At 44.2% G+C, this 17,417-nt stretch overlaps 2 protein-coding genes across 3 annotated transcripts in view; one reads left to right on the top strand and one right to left on the bottom strand.

Annotated features, from left to right (window-relative positions):
- Positions 1-671: 671 nt before the first annotated feature.
- On the bottom strand, positions 672-11,741 carry sidt2 (SID1 transmembrane family, member 2). The gene is given in 28 exon segments (XM_018687629.2): positions 672-1,401; positions 1,488-1,601; positions 1,710-1,820; positions 1,901-2,006; positions 2,095-2,141; positions 2,226-2,258; positions 2,260-2,303; positions 2,931-3,039; positions 3,128-3,264; positions 3,697-3,814; positions 3,904-4,027; positions 4,117-4,190; positions 4,271-4,337; positions 4,431-4,504; positions 4,866-4,981; positions 5,224-5,286; positions 5,383-5,460; positions 5,537-5,575; positions 7,281-7,307; positions 7,488-7,546; positions 7,692-7,785; positions 8,261-8,426; positions 8,509-8,592; positions 8,753-8,854; positions 9,117-9,162; positions 9,252-9,416; positions 10,675-10,796; positions 10,891-11,741. Coding segments are annotated over 28 exon segments (2,634 nt in total). The 5' UTR covers positions 11,143-11,741; the 3' UTR covers positions 672-1,338.
- A 2,248-nt stretch (positions 11,742-13,989) lies between these two features.
- Positions 13,990-17,417, top strand: part of sik3 (SIK family kinase 3) — a 29,157-nt gene continuing 25,729 nt past the window's right edge. For both annotated transcript variants that reach the window (XM_018687622.2, XM_018687623.2), the window contains exon 1: positions 13,990-14,369. In XM_018687622.2, coding sequence (XP_018543138.1) covers positions 14,004-14,369 — 366 coding nt within the window. In that variant the 5' untranslated portion in view covers positions 13,990-14,003. The remainder of the gene's footprint in view (positions 14,370-17,417) is intronic.

Consider the following 17,417-nt stretch of genomic DNA (forward strand, 5'->3'; position numbering starts at 1 on the left):
ATTAATTTCATTTCATTTCATTTTGGACGTTGCTGATACCTAAATTAACCTGCAGGTGTCAGCATTTCCTCTAATATCATATTAAGTGCTTTATTCATGGTTCTGACAACGTTGCGTCTAAGTAACAACTCCGCTGTCGTACAACGCTTAGATAATGAAAAGATATTCGTACGTTAAATTCGCTTCGCAGGCTAGCCGTTCAGCTTAAGGCCCTGTTTAGTTTTTGCATAAAATGGTAAACCTTTGTCGAGGTTTAGCCTTCTGTTTACTTGACAACAGGCTTTTGTGGGCCTGAAAAACAAAAATTTTTGAAACCGGGTTCCAGAGCGTAATCTTTTGAAGACGTTGCAGTTGCCATAGAAACTGGCAATACGCAGTTCTTGCGAAAACTATGACGACACTGCCCCATGTCGCAGTTATTATTACGTTTCCAGCTTAATAGTCACGTGCGAATAGTAAAAGAACAACAGCTGTGTCTGTGCTGCAGATCCATCAAGTTACCTGTTACTGTCAGGTACTGTGCCAGTCACATTACTGCGTTTTCAATTGTTTTCGCAGATCAGTGTATATTAATCACAAAGGAGAAACTTTTCTGTTTTTGGAAAAACCATGGCTACCCTGTAGTTCGGGTCTCTGAGCTCGTAAACTAAAGGGAAAAAAAAAAAAAAAAGTCTGAAAATGAGACCTTTATTCAGTAACCGCTCATTCCAACATTTCGACATTAAAATCCATTTTTCATACAGTACAGTGCAAAAAAATACCTTCATGGTCAGACTTTAGGGCAGTCAGGAAGTAAATACAATCATCATCATCGATATTTCCCCAATGAGAAGGACGGCTAGCTGGAGGAACTGACCAATCAGAGCACAGTATGTGACTAACATGATTAGAACATTGAAGGCCACCAACAGACTGGACAGGATTCATTTGTAAACACACGCACACTTTCACACACTCGGCATATAAACAGCATACAAACAGCAATTTCAAAATGCATTGTTGACTTGCAGACAGTATAAAATAAGTTAATTCAGACCGTTTTTTCTTTTTTTTGTACATTGTTATCTTCATCGTCAGCAGTAAGTAAACATCGATTACGACAGTTATATCGACGATGGCAGCGAGAGGACGAAACACTTCAGCATCACTCAACGTCGATCCAGCTCTTTGTTGGCACATTAGTGTCCATACAAAATGGAGGGAGTGGGCTGTACCACATCTGATGCACCCCTCCGTCAGCGACAAACAGGCTACTGGCTGTGCTATTTTTTTTTCTTTCTGAGAACATGAAGGAGACGCAAACGGAGAAAAGAGGAGGAGGGCAGTAAGGCAGAAGATCTAGAAGACGTAGATCTTGTCTCTCTGGACGGTGTCGAGGTCGTCGTCCATGGTCAGGAGGACCTGGGAGAGAAACAAAGAGAGAGGTGATGTCAAGCTGATTGTGTTCATGAAATAAAAAACACAAATAACAACGAACGCAATCATACCAGGAAGGATCCAAACATGGCGATGGAGGAGAGGAAGTGCCAAATGTCGTGGTCGTCGAAGAACGAAAGCAGGATGCAGTCCCTGTTGTGCTCGCGGGACTCTGCTGGTGTTTTCTACGTCAACAAGAGAAAAAAGTTTGTCATCCCTGCATCTCACTACACATTCAGACAGCATTACAAAATGGCGGACTCAGTGTGTGTTAACGTGTGAGAGTCACTGACCTGCCAGGTGCTGAGACCCTGGAAGAAGAAATACAGTGCGAATCCCCACACCACCGCCGTGAAGAGAATACACACCAACGCCAAACACTGGATCCTCTCACCGCTCCGCAGCTGAACCGAAAAACAAATTAGCTTTAGATAAACACCAGAAAACATGCCTGGTTTGTTTTTAATTTAAACACACAACTCACCTTCATGATGATGTAGAAGGCAAAGTAGAGCAGCAGGTTGCAGATGGCGATGGCCAACAGGTAGGAGGCGAAGTCGTTCGGCCTCTCGATGAGGCCGTAGGCAGCTCTGAAAAACAAAAACAAACATGGCGTCTGTCACTTTAACCTGATGCTGTCTCTGCTTCACCTCCAGAGAAAACGTGACGTTGACTTACAGAGACCAGTTGACGATGTTGCCCATGACGAGCAGAACCATCCGATCCTGAAAGACGAGAAGAGAAAGGTCGGTGTTTAAAGTTGACTTGGATGTTAACACCTGAAGGGGAAGGTTGTGGTCATTACTCACGATGTACATGGGTCCGCTGCACTGTCTGATGCAAGTCTGTGTAGATGATGTACACCATCCTGCGCAGGATCCCAGAGTCTGACACACAGATAATACAGACAGGTATTAGTGGCAGTCCAACATTAGCATGACGTGTGCACACACCTGTATATTAACCTATGACAAAAGCACGGTGAAAACAATAATCAAGAACATTGTTAGAGGATGATGTGCTTTTGATTTTCATGTAACTGTCAGGCTGCAGATTGTGCTTGTAGGTGTCTGACAACATTGCAATCCTTTTTAGTTTAACCAGAAACATTGCTATATATCAGTACCAGACTCCATTGACAAAAACAGGAATTTTACCGAGCAGAACACAGGACTTGCTGGAATACCGCCGCCTCCATCTGTTAGTTTGTTTGTGTAATTGTGTGACTTTCAGTGGTGGAAGAAGCATTCAGATCCTGTACATAAGTAAAAATACCACACAATAACACAAACAGTTACTCCAGCAGCTCCTGTGTTCTGCTTGGTAAAATTGCTGTTTTTGTCAGTGGAGTCTGGTATTGATTTATCATCATGTTTCTGGTTAAACAAAAAGGATCTTACTCTTTAATAAAAAGCTCTGATCTCTGTAGGAAAAGACTTATAATAACAGTCTGAGCCTGATGTACTTTGACATGGACAGTTGTTTATGTTTTTGTTGTCTTGCTGTGATCTTACCGAACCTCCATCGGCCCATGTAGTAGAGCTGTGTGCTGAGGAGGAGAGTGGCCAGGATGTGGATCACGGAGAAAACGATCCAGAAGACTGTGTTTCCTTTCCCAAACACCTGCAGACAAACCACCACGGTCATTATGAAGCGTGTTTGTTTTGCAGGTCAAACATCATGATGGTTTGTTTGTGGTGTGTTCACTTACCACTCCCAGCACAGAAAAGAAGATGACTGCGGCCAGGCAGGCGTATGCAGTGTAAGCACTCGCGTTGATGTCCGGGTGTCTCTTCTGATACAGCTTCAACATACACAGCCCGGCGATCATGTACATGAACGAGGTGTCTGCAGAGGAGGAAAAGAGGATTACAACATACAACACTGTCAAGAAAGACGAGAGCAAATGGCTGCAGTTGAGAAGATGACTTACAATTCCTTAACAAATGAAGAAAAAGCTAGCTAACCTAGTTAACGGTAGCACCCACCGGTAAAGGTTTGATGCCAGCGATGCTGCTAAAGCTAGCTTAGTAAAAGCAGGTACCCCTGATATAAGCTATGAGTTTTACGGGGTGTTTCTTGCTATGAGCCCACATCTTCATGTTTCTGTTGTCAGAACATAAAAAAATAGGAAAAACAGCTAGCTAAGATCATCTATTTTGCTTAGCTGGCTGAGATAGCTAGCTATGGCATCTACTGCTGTGTAGCATGGTTTCAATCGTTTCTGCAGATCAGTGTGAACAAGATGAAAACTTTGCATAAACAAGGCAGCGCACTCACCAAACTGGAAGTTGGTGTAGTTGGGACAGACGTGGTAGCAGGCACTGAGCAGACCCTCCATCATCAGAGCAGTTCCCATGGCGTAAAACAGACCAAAGTGTTTAGGGATACCACATTCCTGTCGGGTTAGAGAGAGAAATGTAGTTTAATAAATAATAAGTTTGAACTTGTTTATCTGTGCTTTACAGTGCGTCTGCCGTGTCGCACCAGGGCGTTGAGGTCGTTGCGAACCAGGGCTCGGTTGTGGACGATGTCTCTCTTGAGGACGATGAGGAGGAAGAGGAGTCCCAGCATCACGTAACCGAGGTTACTGAGTATGTTGTTGAATGCACTGTTGTAGGACAGAGTTATAACATGTTTTAGCACGGGTACGTAGTCCGTTAGCCTTTTTGTGAACAGGCTACGCTAACGACCTTCTACCTTAGAGCTCCGAGGGGGTGGGCGCACAGGAAGTTGTAGTAGCAAATATCCTGGTTTCCTGTGACGTTCACAACCTGCGAAAAGGAGAATCAAGTTAAACGTCTACAACAAACATCTACACAAATAAACGTCAAACATTTTTTAGTTCCCGTACCGTCTGATAGGTGATAACTAGCTGGATGACTGGCAGAGCGTAGAACACGGCGATGGTGGCGATGTTCCTGGAGGGAAAATTATCATTAGAGATTAGAGTCTTAATTACGATGGACTGGACTTTTTACGATCTTAGTTTTACTGCCGGACTCGGTCTTTACCAGAAGTAGATTTGGTATTTCTTGCTGAGGACCCTCTTGTCTTTGCGGGCCAGGTCAGACACGCACAGAAATTTCTAAAATAAGAAAATTACTTCATTATTTACGGTCATTGGGTAAAAACAGGAAACACTAAAATTACAGGATAACCTTATTTCCCATGTTTCTGATGAGTAAGATCCTTTTTGTTCCAGACTCCATTGACAAAACCAGTAATTTTACCGAGCAGAGTGTGGGAGTTGCTTACCTTGATTTGTTAGTTTGTTTGTGTTATTGTTTGACTTTCAGTGGTGGAGGAAGTATAATTTCAACACAATAACACAAACAAACTAACAGATGGAGGCAGCGGTAGAGCAGGAACTTCCACATTCTGCTCGGTAAAATCATTGATTTTGTCATTGGAGTCTGGTGGATTTGAACAGAGAGAGATAGACCCACCTTGGTGCGGACTATGTTTTTGTCTGAGTTGATGTCATCCAGCGTGTCGTAGTCGTCCTCCTCCACGGAGCTCAGAGACTCCTGCCTGCTTCGTCCGACGCTGTCCAGCGATCGTTCTGGAGGGAGGGAAAGCACACGACGTCAGAAAGAAAAGAACAGAGGCTTTTGGAGGGAAGACGTCTGGATTTAAAACGTATTTCAATCAGATCTTTGCTTTGATTTAATCTGTTCATTTCAGCGTCATCAGAGTAAGAATCTTCAACATCTAATAACTGTCATTCCTCTACGATTCACTCAGTGCTGATTGGTTTGGTGTAAATCTCTGAACTGATTCAATTTTAAAGCGGCAGTGTGTCACCGATGCGGATGGCTATGTGGTGAAGGTGACTGAGGATAGGTCGACGTTTGAAAGACTCCTGTCCTGATGGATAAAACACACAGAACACCGGTGAGGGAGGGACAGGAAGCCGGCTCAAAGAGAGGCCAGCAGCGTCCATGTTTGTTTGTTTGTTCGTACCCATGTAGCCGTAGTTGTTGTCGGTCGAGGTGGCGCTGTCGGTGATGGCCTCCGAGCTCAGCGTGCTGCCGTTGTCCGCTGCAGAAGAAGGAAGACGATTAAAATCTACACGACAATAAAGATTTAGGTGAAAGGGAAACTGTGGAGGACTCACCGAAGGAGCCGTACTCGTACGGAGAGGCTGGAGTTTTTCCTGCGGAGACACGATCACGCTCGTTTAAAGCCCCAGCAGAGCGCGAGCTAACACCACTACAACCGACACGTGTTAGTATGCGACTGTTAAACACAGGGAGGTGAAGACGACGTGAAGCGATCAGAGTAAAAATAACAGTGTTAGTGAAGGAGTGAGGAGGTGAGAGGATGATTTATCTGAGCTGAGGACAAACAGGAAACACAGCAGCAGTCAACACGTTTACATCTGGAGGAGTTTCTCCTCTTCCTCCTCTCCTCTAATCTTCCTCCCTCTCTCATCTCCCCTTCCTCCTGTGTTCTTTTCTCTCCTTCACTCCTCATCTCCTCCCTCCTCTCCCCTCCTTTCCTCTAATCTTCCTCCTCCTCTCATTTCCTCCTCCTCCAACTCCTGTCCTCTTCACCTCTTCCTCCTCTCCCCTCTTCCTTTCCTCTCCTCTTCCTCCTATCTTTTTCCTCTCTTCCCCTCCTCTTTTTCTTCCTCTCCTCCTCTTCCTCTTCCCTGCTCTCCTCCTCCTCCTCCTCCTCCTCTCCTCTACTCTTCCTCCTTCTCTCATTTCCTCTTCTTCCTCTCGTCCTCTTCACTTCTTCCTCATCTCCCCTCTTCCTTTCCTCTCCTCTTCCTCCTCTAACTCTTCCTCTCCTCCTCTCCTCTTCCTGTCTTCTGTCCCTCCTCCTGTTCTCCTTCTCCTTCCTCTTTCCTCCTTCTCCTCCTCTCCTCTTGTTAGTCTGTCATGTTGTCGACTCTAACGTGTAACCTTCTCTCCAGGTGAGTCATGTATCTGTATCTATGATGCTGAGCCATAAAACCTTAAAGCAACATAATGTAACTCTGCACGAGTGGTAATTAAATCTGTTTCAATTCTCCGAATGGTGTATATTACCCACAATCCCCAGGTTCTGGAGCAGGAGGTGGTGCTATTGTTACAAACACACCAAACTCCATTAACAAAACTTGATATTCTCAAAGTTTCCTGGCTGAATATCAGAGATGAACACGATTTTCTACCGGCCAAAATGTCCAGTAGAAAATCTGCCAAATAAATAGTCTGTTGTGTGATGTATAAAATGTGTTGACAACTGAAAGGATAACTCTGGTATTTAGGTACAAAACAGGGAACAAAACAGTTCATTATTGATCAAGAATAATGTACCTGCAAATCAATACCAGACTCCATTGACAAAAACAGTGATTTAACCAAGCAGAACACAAGAGCTGCTGGTGAACCACTGCCTCCATCTGTTAGTTAGTTTGTGTTATTGTGTGGAAGAAGAAGTAATCAGACCCTACAATAACACAACTAACTAAAACAACAAAGTGGTGGTATTCCAGCAGCTCCGTTTTCTGCTCAGTAAAATTACTGTTTTTGTCAATGGAGTTTGGTTGAGATGAAAGGTGATGTTTCTGGTTAATAAAAAGTTACACAAAGCATGAACAGAGCTCTGTTCTCCCTGTTACAACCACCAGAATGACTCAGAATCTGATATTTTAAGGGTGAAACTGTTACATAATGTTGCTTTAAAAGTGCCACGTTTATGGTACTACTACAGCCAATAACATCGCTGTATCTTCTCCTCTGTTTCTATGGCAGGGGAGTTGGGAGGGGGGGTGAGTATACGAGCTGATGCATGCAGAGCATCTGCAGACAAGCAACACAGTGTGAGAAAAGGCAGGCGAGTGCACAAAAGGAGGAGCTGTGTCGTTATACCATCTCCGTTCTTCCCAAGCAGAGAGGCTGAACCACACATTAGCATGAGGGGAGAGAGAGACATATTGAGACGTGTTAAATTCAACACGAAAACACTTGTTAAATGGTTATAAAACTGCACCTGGACTTTAAAAATAATGGTACGCTCCACACACCCTCTAATGAACCCCTAATGGGCCGGACCATCAGAGCTAGTTGCTGGGTTACCTGTCTCAGCCGGCGACATGTCAGCAGGAATCTGAAACACCTCCCTCCTCTTTTTCATCCTGCAGCAAAAATAAAGAGAGGAAAAGATGCAAATGAGGCATAATTTGTATTCAGCGTGGTGGCGTCCTCGCAAAGCAGCCGAACGAGTTCTTCAATCACAGATTTAAAATCTCAGTCTGAGCATTTTTTTTTGCAATAACTGACCTCTTGTTCTCCATGCAGGCCACCAGGAAGGTGAGCAGGTAGAAGGAGAAGAAGATACCCAGACAGAACAGCATCCCCATCACATACACCTTCGCTGTGGAGAGTGGAGGAAGACGAATTCAGGTTTATTCACATGCTAACGACTGCACGACCTCAGCAACAATCCCTACAGGTAATAAAGTGGTGCAGGGATGATGTATTTCTGTACGCTAACCCGGAAGTTAGCATCAGCCTGGTTCCCTCGATAAAAAGCTGATGGGATTTTCAACTGTTCCGAAGTTTGAATCTCCAGAAGTAAGAAACTAATGTTATAAACCAACTACACCACGGTCACATGACGTCAACGTCTCCACCAAAAAGTTTGTTGTTCATAAGAAATTGACCAGAAAACTGTCAAAAACTGTGTCTTGAGCTTGTGTCGAACAAAAAACCAACAAAAAACACATTAACTTTGAGACGAAGGAACAGGAAGTGCTAATGTGCTAACTCACTTCCTGGTTTTAGGACTCATTCCTGCTCTGCTCTATACCTCAGTCTTAACGGTTCGCAACTGCTCACGTGCGACTTACAATCGATGGCCGGCGACACCATCACATCCAGGATCTTGGTGCGGTTGCCGGCGTCGATCAGCTCATCGGGTCGCAGAGGGTAGAAGCGCAGCGGTCCGCCGCACGCCTCGTCCTCCGTTTTTACCACCACCACCACATAGAAACTGTTGCTGGGGAAATCTTTTCTCTGCAGAGACACCAAGAGACGTTAGAGGGACGTAAAGCGACTCTGAGATCATCTGGGACGTGGTAAAGGTTTTGTTTCGTACCTGCACAGTGATGGCACCTTTTTTGGTCATGGTTTGGTACATCCCAATGAAGGCCACGTTATTGTCGAGGTCATAAACCGGACACTGAGGAGAGACACAAGCAAGAAAGATTAGATATTGCTGCAGAGATCTCAACAGTGCCCTCGTGTGGCCAAAGAGTGCTACTACATGTTGACCAGGGGCCACCTGAGGACAGCAGCTGTCTGGTTTGAGGGGACGGGGGGGGGGGGGGGGGTAATTGTACCTGGATGTCCTGGATGGACATCACGGAGCAGGGAAAGTTCATGTCTGAGTTGACCTTGACGATCACAGTGTCCACCCCGTCTGGAAAAACATACTTGAAGTACTGAGAGAAAATAGAAAGAAGGAGGATAGTGATTAGAAGAGATAGGATTAGAAACGTGTGTGTGTTGTGTTTGTGATCATTTCCACGACAAAAAAACACAGCGTGACGAAACTGGAAAGCAGAACTTAAAGCATGCTGACTAACTGCATCAGGAATTCCTCGTATTCCTCTTTTTATTGTGTACTTTCCTACATTTCTGTGACCGACCTTCCTCGTCGTAAATCATCACAAACACACGACGCTGTGGTGTGCAGCTGCGTACCTGAGGTTGGGACGGTGATGCGGTGAAGGTGAACTTCTTGTCTGTCCTGTAATCAGAGCGGCAAAATAACATGTCAGACACACCAGACGATTGCAGCCGAGAGTTCAGGCGGCGACCGCATCAAAATTCACTCACTGAAGGGTGAAGCTCTCCACACGGCTGACCCTGAGCTGGTAGTTCGTCCCCTGGCTGGACAGGGTGGACACGTCCACGAAGAAGTACTGGGTTTCGGAGGCGGCTCGGGTCGGAGGCTGGCAGAGAGTCCGGCCCACGTGGTTGTACGGGTACTTCCTCTGGTAGCTGAAGACGGAGACGGGGGACAGGTGAACACAGAAAGAAGTTTCACAAGATGTCGAAAGCCCAACCCGAGTCTGGTTCTGCTTGAAGTTTCTAGACCTGCTCTACATGGGAGCGCCCTGAGATAACTTATATAAACAAAACTGAACTGAAGTGAAAGTAGAATGTGTTTAATTATTTATTGAGAGCTCTTTTCCATTGCACAGAGCGAGTAGACACTTTAAATGAGGTAATGTGTGACTATGAAGAAAGAAACTTTGCTGATAGTCTCTGAACAAAATCATTAAAAACCCAGCTGTGGAAACAGTCTCTTAAAGAAATCATGTGACCGAGGCTGTGTGAAATGGAAGTGGCTTCACTCCGATGACTTGAAGGCTCTGTGTTTCCTGTAAGCTGGGCTCCTCAGATCTGCACTGGTGGATCTCAGAGGAGGGGGAAGTGAAAGTCCAAGGTCTATTAGAGATTCTGATGTTGCACAAGAGTGCAGGAGTTCACCTCGCAGATGAGCTGTTGGCCAACAGCGAACAAACGGCTGAACCTCTGACCTCCGTTATGAAATCCCACCTGATTAAGACCGAGTAGAAAAGCTGCGTGTCCTGTGACTCCTGACGTGCATGTGGATTCTTTGTACATCACCTGTCGACTATTAAAAATTCAAACAAAACCACACCCAGAGAAGCTTCTACAACAAACACAGCTGGTGTTTTAATGTCTCTTTATATGGCGACTGATTCCACGTCGCTCTCAAACCAAACAAAGGTTCCTCTCATGACCTGAAACTGTTTACCATCTAAAGAGAAACAGCTGCAGCACAGACACTCCCAACCTTTATGAACCATGTGGAGAATTAGAGTCCAGTTCTTTGTGACAACAAAATGTAACGACGTACAGCTGATATATAACTTCCCTTTGCTTCTCGTTCTCTGTGTAAAGACATGAAGCTCAAATTCCTTTTGAATTCCAGCAGCTGAATGTGAAGCCGCCGAACAACATGTTACAGGAAAACACAGTTCTTATTAGGGTTAATCTGGGCCCTGCTCTGCAACTTATAGCATATTATTTACCTCAGAGAATTTAGGCTAACAGGCTAAATCTTATAAGCAGAGGGTGATGAAGCGTTCTAGTTTTTAACCCAGAAATGCTGCTGCACTGTTTGAGTTCAGAGGTGGTTTACTGGATGTTGTAGGACTGGGTTGTAAGACAGAAAGGTGGGATTAAAGTCCAGTTTAGCTGATCTATGTAAAGCAGGGGGGGTACTCACAGTCCTCTCAGGATGAGGGGGACTTGGAAAGACAGCACGGCTTGTTTCTGCCGCACCACAAACAGGATAGGACTCTCCAACCCCTGTGACAGCACATCCACAGACACATGCACTCCCTCAGTCTGGAAGGAGAAAGAGAAGACGGGTCTTATTACACAACTGAGTCATTCAATCATCATTAAACAAGACAGCAAATCCACCGAAATCCACACTCACCTTATTCCTGGAGACGGTGTGGTTGAAAGCATAGATGGTCTGGTTCTCACTCGTCACCGTGTCGTTGTAGGTGACATCAAACTCTGCGTCTTTCTGGACCACATTTTTAGTCTCCCCCACCGCCCCAGTACCGCAGGCTAACTGGGTCACACAGAGCCAGAGCAGGGCTGCCAGTCCCGGTCGGATCCAACAACAAGGAGCAGGTCCCGGGCTGTTTTTATGTCGAGATTTCCAGCAGCTCCTCAACAACATCTTTCCGGACGTGGTCTTTCTGAACTGGCAGCTGATTATTCTTCTAGCCTGTGCGGCAATCCCTAATGAAAACTCCACCCCATTCAGCAACAATTTATCGAGCTAGCTAGGTTAACTGTGCCACTTCCCAGCAGTGACAAACAACAACAGCAGCCGCTAGCTAGCCGACAAGCTAAAGAGGAGAGGGTGGGGTGTTTACATTGAACAGATCCTCGATCCTCGCCCTGTTCACATCCGTGACAAAAACGCGAGACGATAACACAAGTTTCACACTGACAGCGACACTCAGTTCCTCCTCAGCTGCCTTTTAAAGAGAGCTCCGCAGGGTGCTAGCTAGCTAGCCGCGCTAACGCTAGCATTGTTGGTTCGGATGCTGGAAAGGCAACTCCGTGTTTTAGATGAGATCAGCACCAGCGTCGCAAACTGTGTCCGGGAAAAAAAAATTCAATAATAATAAAATAAAAAAAATAAAACAACGCGACGAGATTTTCAGGTCTTGTCTGTTGTGATTGGTTGTCACGGCCTGTAGGTGAAGAGATTCAGTGTGTTTACAGTGAGAAAAATCTGTGGCATCAGCGCCCCCAGCACGTTCAGACAGTAAACAAACCGACGTGCGGCGTGACGTCATGACGTCGCCCTCGGCTACTCCAGAGGGACGCTGACGTGAACTGTAGTTTCTGTTACAGGTGTCCAGAAACTGTTTTACTGTGCGTTTATTTTAGCGCCGATACGTACACACTAAATAAAATTATTATAATGGACAAATCCAATATCTATAAATATAAATGTACAGGTAAGAACCAATACATTCATCCATTTCAACTCAAAACTGCCGCTTGTAATGATTAAAAAAATCTTTGAATGGATCTTTTATGATTATATGTAGCTGTTGTGCATGTATGCATCTGATTTTCGTTCTTAAAAATAAAAATTAATTTCAAGTGAAAAAATATCAGTGCAGGAGTTGATATAAAGAGTTTATCAATAGGAAAACTGATATTAATGTATAGATGTGTGTTTAATGTGATGTTGTATCTTGTGGTTTATGAGGTGGAAATACATAGCTACGTAATACATTATAATATCCAAAGTTCCAAATCCAAGTTTTGAAAAACAAAGAAGCTAAAAGACTTTCAGTATTTTGTATTTTTGATGTTTTATTTTGAATCTAATGTATAAATAATATGACATTGAATACCTCAGTTTCTACAATGTTTAGATTGTGTTTTTGTATGTACACGAATAAAAACTAACATTTGAAAAGATAACTCACAGGCTACACAGGTATTCTTTCTTTTTACATCAATAACATTTGGAGTTTCCTCCGAACATCAAAAATACAGCTTAGTTGGTTTAAGAAGTATTTATTTCTAAAGGTCAGCAGGCATAAAGAAAGATGTTTTTTTTTTTTTTATCTTTGTCATCTTATTGAAAATATCCCACATATCATTTCACCTGATAGTGTTATTTAATAGTGCATGTATCAAAACCAGTTTGCAATTAATCAAATTAGCTTCAAACCAACTGACACATTGTGAACGTGGTTCTTTCTGGGGGTCTGCGCTCAGGACAGCTGCCTGCTCAGTCTGTAATCCAGTTTGGAATAACAGGATGCAGGAACTCCTCTCTAACATGGAGTGGTGCTGTCTACAACCTGGTGACAGGGCACCGAGTAGAACAGAGTTAGAAACAGCCTACTCTACAGCATTTCTGCAGAGTAGCTTAAAATAAACTGCTGCATGATATGAAATCACCACTATATTTTATGAACATAGTTTTTGTAATAAATATGAGTTGCTAGTGAATTTTAAGAGATGAACATTAGTGGTTTTGGTAGGTTTTTAACCCATATATTTGATTATTTAATGTTACTGTCTGTTTCAATCTTTTTGACCTTTTAAAAGTCTTATTTATTTAGATTTATCTGTTCTAATGGATAACTTAAACACATATTGTTTGCTTTAATTTTCCACAGGGCATACTTGTAAAGTTACACCCTGAAGTACAAACATTGAATTAATAAATTAACTAGTTTTAGACGGATCTCAGTTTAATATAGAATATTTATTTTCCCCCAAAGCATTATTGCTAATATTGCTACAGTTATAGCGTAGATCAGGTCAGGAACACAGCTCACAGAATGAAATGAATGTGTGTGTGGTCTCATCCAAGATTTAACAGCTGAAATCCTCTGTTTGTGAGGACTGTGGAAATAGAGAATTTAATTACCCTGGAAATACAGCGCTGCTTTTAGTGTTCATGAAGAGATCTTCTCTAAGAGGCTTTAGTACCCTCAGAAGGTCAGGGCCATTTCTCAGCACACTATAGTGATATTTGCCTAAGCTCTACGGCAATGCAAGGCTTGAAGATTTGAGTACAGAGCGCCATAAACGTAGATAACGATTTGGAGGTGGAAATATTTGGCTTAAAAATGTAGCTCAAACAGTTTTAACGGCCACGATTTGCTCGGACTCGACAGTTAAAAACTGTGCGTTCCATTGTGTAACTATTTATGACGACATATGTGTGTATTCGAACCTTTATACGTGTCTACGATTCGAACACTATGACGGGGTTAAACCGCGACATTAGAATGTCCGCTCTGTTCAACCCGATTATTTGAATCTGTCACTGTAACGTTAGAGCTGCGTGTACCTTTAAAGCCTCACGAGCCCGTCTGATCATACATAGTGCAGCAGTTTGCAAGGAATCACTGAATCATGGGAACCAGAGTGATAATGCGCACTTCTTTGTCGTCAAGGCAACCACAATACGTTTCTGTGGATGAAGTCATTTGTTACGCCGATCGTTGCCATGGTTACAACCTAGAGAGGGCGCTGCGGAGGAGCGTTTCACGTAAAATGACGCAGGGCGGGGGCGTGCCCGCGATGCGCGCTGCGCAAGGCTGCTTGTTGTTCCCGCAGAGAGGCGAGAAGATGGCGGCCGTGTCAAGCGGAGGTGCTGCTGGGTCCGCTGCGGCCGGGATTACGCACTCTGCCCGACCGACCCACGCAGTGATGGGCTCCCAGAACCGAGCCCAGCCATCCTCCGGGATCAGCCACTCCGGTCGTACCAGCACGGCCACCGGGTGCATCACCAATCCTGGCCACACTTCGGCCACCAGGCCCCCCCCAGCCCGAGTGGGCCACTATGAAATCGAGCGGACCATCGGCAAGGGAAATTTCGCGGTTGTTAAACTAGCCACACACATCATTACCAAAGCAAAGGTAAGACGGCCGTTGTCCGAGCGTTAGACGCGAACAAGTACAAGCTGTCATTGTTTTATTTCAAGCCTATTCGACCATGTACTCGGGATGACGGTGGGGCCTTCAGGCTCCGGAGACACAACGGCCAGCCCGCTCTGGTGACACCGCTGCTTGGTAGTGTGGGGGGGTCCGTTCGACACGGGGCATCACCTCCTAACTACGGGATACAAACACATTTTTACCACAGGATACACCGGATATCACGCACGTTACCTGGTGGTATTTTTGAGGAGAGACAGAAAGGCCTGAGGTTAATGCGAGGCAAAGCGCAGAGGACGGAGAGAAGGGTATTGACGAAGATGAAAAAGAGGAGACACAGAACGTTCCGACTGGAGCAGCTAGCTTAGCTTCCTAGCTAATTAGCTGTTTGGCTAAATTCAGATAGTCCCCCCAGACAAAAGTTTGCAGCGACTTGTTGGATAACTTTAAATTAACAACGAACTCCCAAAGTTGCTAGATGTAGGTTGTCCATGTATTGAAACCTCTCTGTGAAATTCAGCCCACTGAAAACTCCTTAAAGCCAACTGTAGCTTTTTAGTTTGACGCTAACTAGCTTGACAGGGAGTGATTTTGAATAAACAAATCGCCTTGGGGAAGTTTCCTGCGTTTTTCTAATCAAATACAACCATTTTGTCGCAGCGTAACTCAACCGTGCTGTGTTTCAGCTCCGTGCACCAGTTGTTTTTTTGTGTGGTGGTGTTTAGATATCTCAGTTAATAGTCAGATGACATTTCCATGGAGCCGGACAAGGCACCATTGACATGGTAAAATGTCCTGCCACTTTTTGGCCAACTGCCACCGCACACTTTGAGTGTACGTAGATGCCTTTGCATATACTTGTTAGCAGTATATTGGATGAGTGGCACATTCATTAGTTGACACTATTATCAACAAGTGATATTCATGCAAAACCCCTGATAAGTAGATGCCTTACTTCTTTACCCACTTAACTCTCTCTCTCTTAAATGGGCCTTTTAGTTGTTTTTTGGCACGCAGAGAGGTTTGGACCTTGGTGGTTAATAGGGGGGAAGTTTGGGGCATCACAAGAGGAAGGGTTTGTCCAGATATTCCAGGTAGTGTCTTTGTTTTTGTGCTGACCTATTGGATCAGAAGTGCCGCCGTTTCAAGGCTGAATTTGCTTTTAAGCAGCTTTGTTGTTGTGACTCCAGATACGTCAGCTGGGGTGGTAGCATCAGCCCAAAAAGGGGACGAAACAAATAATCAGGAAAACCACCAGGAGCAGCAGCAGCAGTACGGTTTCAGCTACCGTACAAGCCTTTCCCTGATGATAAACCTACACTTACAGACAACTTCTGCAGTATAATTGTTTTTTTCCTCTAGCCTTTAATTCCAATGGCACAAATAAAGGTGTGTCAAGGCAGCTGACTGTGCAGCTCTACCTCTATGCCCTTGTTGACATGCACACAGAGAGACAGACATGGGTCATTTGTCTGCTTGTGTCCAGGAAAACCAAAATAAACTTGGTTAAAGTGAGTCCTGTGGACTGGTTTTCAACACCAGTAGAAGGCATTTCTTGAAGGGACTACCAGCGACGTAATTATGAGAGACTGATGAGCTTGGTTGTGAAGCTTTATTCCTGGTGTTGCGAGCCTGTTTATGCTTGTCTGGCTGTCTTAACCGAGAGCGAAAGACAGACGGAGGACACAAAAATCGCAGTGGAACACGGGCCGACAGAATGAAAGAGAGGCCTTGTTTGTTGTCTGTTGACGGTGGTCTCTCTCGCACAGACCGGTCAGCTCATGATTTTCATCAACTAGTGCAGGCTGGAGGGGTGTGTGTGTGTGTGTGTGTGTGAGGGGGTGTTTCAGCGTCCCAACCCTCCCCTCCCGGTCGCTGATGAATATCAGAAGAATAGGAGTGTGCTTTCACATGCCTGTGGATATCATGAATATGGATATGATGATCAGTCATCAGATGAAATGCGCTTGTTTTACGGCCTAGGTTTTATAACGATCCAATGAGAAACGCTGACTAGTCAAAAACAGCCTAACAACTCTCTCAGTTGTTAGATGGAGCTGGATGATACCCTGCAGTGCAGTCACACTGAACAGGGACCTGGTTATTTATACTTTAGGAGCCCAGAAAGGGAAGGTCCCTTTTTCTACGTCTCATTTGTTAAACCTGAAACATTCAACAGGCGAATTCTTTCAAGTTTATTTTGCTTCTACTTGTGCGACTCTCACTGTTTTATTATTGCTAACACCTTCATTGGCAGATAGCTGCTGTGTGCTGATGCATCTGGATGTTGTAAAAGTGAAAGTTCATCTCCTCCAGACAAAGGTCAACCAGCAAAGTGGAAGTCAGAACAGGAGTTTTTCTGCTCTTGCTCTTGAGGCAGTTGGGCCACGCGTTGCAGTTGTCTTGATAAATGTTGATTTCATTGTTCCAGTCTCTCCATAAACTTTATTGCCGGTCACGACCCTTCAGCGACGGACGTGGGTTTTCTATTAGCTCAGGGTGACGCTGTAAACGCCTCATTTACAGAGAGTCGATGATTTAATTACTGCAGTAGGACCTGTTTGTTCTGTCTGATTTTCATTTTTGATTTTAGTAAAAATGAGGTAGTAGCTTTGATGTAGTTACAGGAACAGTTGAATTTTAGTTCCTGAGAGGTGCTGTGAAAACACGTCCAACATTTTAACTGACTGATATCTAAAATATATTGTCTGTCATGGTGCATTCATGAATTGCAATTCAGTGTTCGAATACTGCAGATGATGGTATTGATAAGTAGTGTAATCACTTTTATCAGTTAATCTTTTGATTGTTTTTAATTTAATCAAGTAGTTGTTTGATCTTTTGGTCAGAGCTCCAGACCGTAGCAAATAATTGTAATGTAATAATGATATAAAGTGAGATCCACAGATAAATGTAGAAAGTCTGTGTTGATTGCGATAAATGTTGTGATGTTAATCAACTAATCGTTTAATCATCTACATCCAGTCATTAATTTAATTTTCCCCCAAAAAAATTCTATACAATTTTTAA

This window comes from Lates calcarifer, linkage group LG21 (genome assembly GCF_001640805.2).
Source record: "Lates calcarifer isolate ASB-BC8 linkage group LG21, TLL_Latcal_v3, whole genome shotgun sequence".
NCBI classification, from domain to species: domain Eukaryota; kingdom Metazoa; phylum Chordata; class Actinopteri; family Centropomidae; genus Lates; species Lates calcarifer.